We start from the raw sequence: 4,350 nt of genomic DNA on the forward strand, positions 1-4,350 counted from the left end.
CCCCAGCTCAGGGTGACACAGGGACCGGTGTCCTGCTGCCTGAGCAATGCCCATGCTGGGTGTGAGCCTGTCTGCCCCTGCCGGGCTCTGTGCCCCGCTGAGGAGGAGGAGGATGAAGGCTGGGCTTCCTTAGTGCAAGACCAGATTTCTCCACGTGTCCCAAAGGTGCTGGCTTCCCTCGGGTGTGGGGACACGGACCCGCAGGGTGGTGGCAGCTCCTCTGTCTGTGGGGTGCCCGCACCCCAGGGCCCATCTGCCCCATGTGCACCCAGCCAGTGCTGAGGCGAGGGGATGGGTGGTCCACCAGGATGGATGGCCGCCTGTGGGCAGAGCCTGCCCGCGCCGGCTTCGCCCCACAGCTGTGTCCGAACCCAGTTCTGTGACCCACTGGTGACTGTGCTGTCCTCCCGCAGCTTCCTCCTGACGGCGGTGGCCCTGCTCTCCAGCTACTCCATCCATCTGCTGCTCAAGTCCTCCGGCATCGTGGGTGAGTGCCGGGTCCCCGGCGGGGCCATGCCGGGGGGTCCCCTCCTGACCCTCACCCTGCCACCGCTCCCGGGAGAGATGGGGGGGATGAGGGCAGGGGACCGAACCGGAGCACAGAGGCACAGCACGACCTTGCTATGCCCCGCAGCCATGTCCAGCTACCTGTACATCGTCAAATCCGAAGTGCCTCTCGTCATCCAGACCTTCCTCAACCTGGAGGAGAAGACCACGTGAGTGCCTCCTGCCCGCGCTGCCTGCGTGCCTTCCCCAGGCAGACGCTGGGGCTTCATCTCCAGCTGTGCAACCCATGGCAGGGATTTAGTGCCATTAAGCCACTACTATTTTTGATAACTGTCAGTGCTGAATAAGCCCCCGGGTGGGATTAAACTGGGCTGAACTTCCAATCCCCGCTCCTCACATCCCCTTGGGATCACGCTTTCCTCCTTGAGCGGAGCCCGGGGGCTGCGGGGGGGTGGTGGTCCCTCCCCCCCGCCGTGCCCACATCCCCACCTGGCAGCACAGGGGGGGTGAGAGCCTGGCAGATGCTGGGCAGAGCTGCCACTGGGACCTCCACCAGTCCGGGACTTCCAGCCAGGCTCGACCCTGACTGCGCTGGGGTGCTCGACCATGGGTGGTCGGGGGCAGCTCCCTCTTCCCGGGCTGTCGAGGACCTGGCTGAGCCCTCCCGCAGATGGTGGGACCTTGGGCTGCCCACGGGCAAACGTGTGCCGAGAACAGCCGTTCTCAGCCTGCCCACAGCAGCTCCAGCCCTGGGGGGTGCGCCACTATGGGGGTAGGCAGGACCCCAGCTCAAGGGTCCCCGGGGATGCTGGCCACAGGGGTCCCCAGGGATGACACCTCAGGGGTCCCCGAGGATGCTAGCGCAGCAGGGATGCCAATGTCCCTGGGGATGCCAGCTCAGGGGTCCATGGATACCAGCTCTGGGGTCCCCATGGATGGCAGACAGCCCTCCCCGCCTCCCTGATGGCTGTCTGCGCCTCTCGGGCACCAGCAGAGCGGGGCGGTGAGCAGGCCCTCTGCTTCCAGGGACTGGTATATGAACGGGAACTACCTGGTGATCCTGGTTTCCGTCACCATTATCCTGCCCCTGGCCCTCATGAAGCAGCTGGGTAAGTCCGGGGGATGGTGCGTGCAGCAGCGGGGTCCAGCACCCTGGGGCTCCCGCCGGGTGATGGTGCCAGCCTGGGGGTGGTGGGCAAGGAGGGGACAGCCAGCCAGCGTGGGGGTCCTGCCTGCGCCCACTGGTCACTCTCCTCCCTCCTCAGGCTGCCTCGGCTACGCCAGCGGCTTCTCCCTCAGCTGTATGGTCTTCTTCCTCATCTCGGTGAGCACCTCCTGGCACGTGACGGTGGCCCGGGATGCCGAGCATCCCTTCTGCCGGGGTGTGTGGCTCTACCGGCGGCGTGTGACCGGGCTTCGTGCCGTGGTGACAGCGTGAACAACGGGGACAGCGGGCGCTCCGGGCTGCGGAGATGCCGTGGGGGTGCTGTCACACTGCTGGGTTCTTTTTGGTTGAAGGAGCCGAGCGCTGGGGAAAGGGGATGGCAGAGGGTGCCGAGGGCAGGACTGTGCGTGCGGCTCCTCCACGTGCTGCTGCCCCGCTCTGCCCCGCTGCCCACCCTCACAGGGGCACCCGGGGGGTCGGCGTCACCACGGGGCACCGCCGGCAAAGGGTGCCCCATAGAGAGGTCCCTGAAGGAGCACCTTCATGTCAGGTTGGGTGGCCGGTGCTGGGGGGTGGTGGTGTTGGGCGCTGACCATCCCTGTGCCCACCCTGCCCAGGTCATCTATAAGAAGTTCCAGATCCCCTGCCCGCTCCCGGAGCAGGAGGGGAACCTCACGGGTAGCCTCAATGCCACCTCTGTCAGCACCAGTGACTACCAGAATGGCTACACCGTCCTCCAGGCGCCTGACCAGGGCACCTGCACACCCAGCTTCTTCACCCTGAACTCCCAGGTAAGGGACCTGGGGTGTACCTGGGGTTCCGGGTGAGCTCCCACCCCGTGTACCCCATGAAGGCGGGTGGTCCTGGTGCTGGCAGCACCCTTCGGCTTGGCCCCTGGTGCTCAGCCGCCCTCCTCTCCCGCAGACGGCGTACACCATCCCCATCATGGCCTTCGCCTTCGTCTGCCACCCCGAGGTCCTGCCCATCTACACCGAGCTGAAGGAGTGAGTCCTGGGTGGGGGCACCCACGGGGAGGGGTAGGCTTCGTCCAGCGCCAACCCAAACGCAGTGCCAGCCGGGTGTGGGACCTGCGCCGGGGCATCGTGGGGAGGTGGGTGATAAGACCTGGGATGGGTGATACCAGTCCCAGGAGGTGGGTGATACAGCCTGGGGTGGGTGGGTGGTGGGTGATACCACCCCCGGGAGATGGGTGACATAACTCTGGGAGGGGAGTGAGTGGCCGGTTGGTGTTGGGTGATGTCACCCCTGGGAGGTGGGTGGTACAACTTGGGATGGGTGGTGGGTGGAACGACCTCTGGAAGGTGGGTGTGATGACCAAGGGTGGGTGGGTGGTTGGTGGTGGGCGATCTGACCCATCGCACAGCCCAGGAAGGGGAACTCAACCCCTCTCCGCACAGCTCCTGTGCACCCCAAGGTGCTGCGGCATCACCCCGCCTTGCTGGGTGGGTGCTCGGTGCCAGTGGGTACCACGGGGTGGGCTGGGCCACGGGGGTCATGCTAAGCCCACCCTTTCCCACAGCCCCTCCAAGAAGAAGATGCAGTGCATCTCCAACATCTCCATCATGGTCATGTACCTCATGTACTTTTTGGCCGCTCTCTTCGGCTACCTCACGTTCTACGGTGAGCCCTCGGGGAGGGGACCGGGGACCCTGCCGGCACGCTGGCACCGGGGAGGTGGCGGTGCTGGGGCTCACCCAGCATCTCCCCACCGGTGCCTGCAGGGCGGGTAGAGTCGGAGCTGCTGCACACCTACAACAAGGTGGACCCCTTCGACGTGCTCATCCTGTGCGTGCGGGTGGCCGTGCTGACGGCCGTCACCCTCACCGTCCCCATCGTCCTCTTCCCGGTGAGTGGACCCATGGGGATGCCAGGTGGCACCGCCACCCCCCAGCTGAAACAGGACCTCAGTGTCAGGATTTGAGAGGGGAAACTGAGGCAGCGATGGGGCTGAGGCCCAGGGGCAGGGTGGCCGAGATCAGGGATTGGGATATGGGATCGGCTGAGTGTCAGGAACAGGGCTGGGGCAGGGGAAGGGCTGATGGGGACCAGCAGAGTCATTGGGACTGGGTTGGGAAGGGGTGACAGTGACGAGTCGTGCCATGGGGACAGGACAGGGGTGGAGGCAGGGATGACGGGGACTGGTGGTGCCATGGGGACAGGGCTGGGGCAGGGGCAGGGGTGATGGAGACCGCTGGTGCCGTGGGGACAGAGCTGGGGCAGGAGCAGGGGTGATGGCGACCAGCAGAGCTGTGGAGATGGGGTTCGGAAGGGATGATGGGGACCATCACAACTGCAGGGACAGAGGATGGGATGGGTCCTGGGTCCAAGGATGGAGTGTGACACCCTGTCTCTGTCCCTGTCCCCAGGTGCGCCGGGCCATCCAGCAGATGCTGTTCCAAGGGAAGGACTTTAGCTGGATCCGCCACGTTACCATCGCTGTGGTCCTGCTGACCTTCATCAACCTCTTGGTCATCTTCGCCCCCTCCATCCTTGGCATCTTCGGCATGATCGGTGTGTGGCAGCGCCCCGCTCCTGTCCCCCGTTGGGCGCCGGGCATCGTGGGCAGCACACCAGCCCCTGCCTGGCGCTGGGCTTTGCCTGACCGCCCCCTGTTCCTCGGTTTCCCCTTCTCACCGTGGCGGGACCAGGGGGCGAGG

At 65.8% G+C, this 4,350-nt stretch overlaps 1 protein-coding gene across 1 annotated transcript in view; it reads left to right on the forward strand.

Annotated features, from left to right (window-relative positions):
- The window catches only part of SLC38A3 (solute carrier family 38, member 3), a 15,197-nt gene that overhangs the window by 657 nt on the left and 10,190 nt on the right, over positions 1-4,350 (forward strand). Inside the window, exons 4-12 of the mRNA XM_009887754.1 lie at positions 414-505; positions 563-716; positions 1,534-1,616; positions 1,773-1,831; positions 2,290-2,463; positions 2,597-2,676; positions 3,213-3,313; positions 3,415-3,539; positions 4,060-4,204. Of these exons, the coding sequence (XP_009886056.1) occupies positions 414-505; positions 563-716; positions 1,534-1,616; positions 1,773-1,831; positions 2,290-2,463; positions 2,597-2,676; positions 3,213-3,313; positions 3,415-3,539; positions 4,060-4,204 (1,013 nt within the window). The remainder of the gene's footprint in view (positions 1-413; positions 506-562; positions 717-1,533; positions 1,617-1,772; positions 1,832-2,289; positions 2,464-2,596; positions 2,677-3,212; positions 3,314-3,414; positions 3,540-4,059; positions 4,205-4,350) is intronic.

The sequence above is a fragment of the Charadrius vociferus genome, unplaced genomic scaffold (genome assembly GCF_000708025.1).
Source record: "Charadrius vociferus isolate BGI_N301 unplaced genomic scaffold, ASM70802v2 scaffold2206, whole genome shotgun sequence".
In the NCBI taxonomy this organism is placed as follows: Eukaryota; Metazoa; Chordata; class Aves; order Charadriiformes; family Charadriidae; genus Charadrius; species Charadrius vociferus.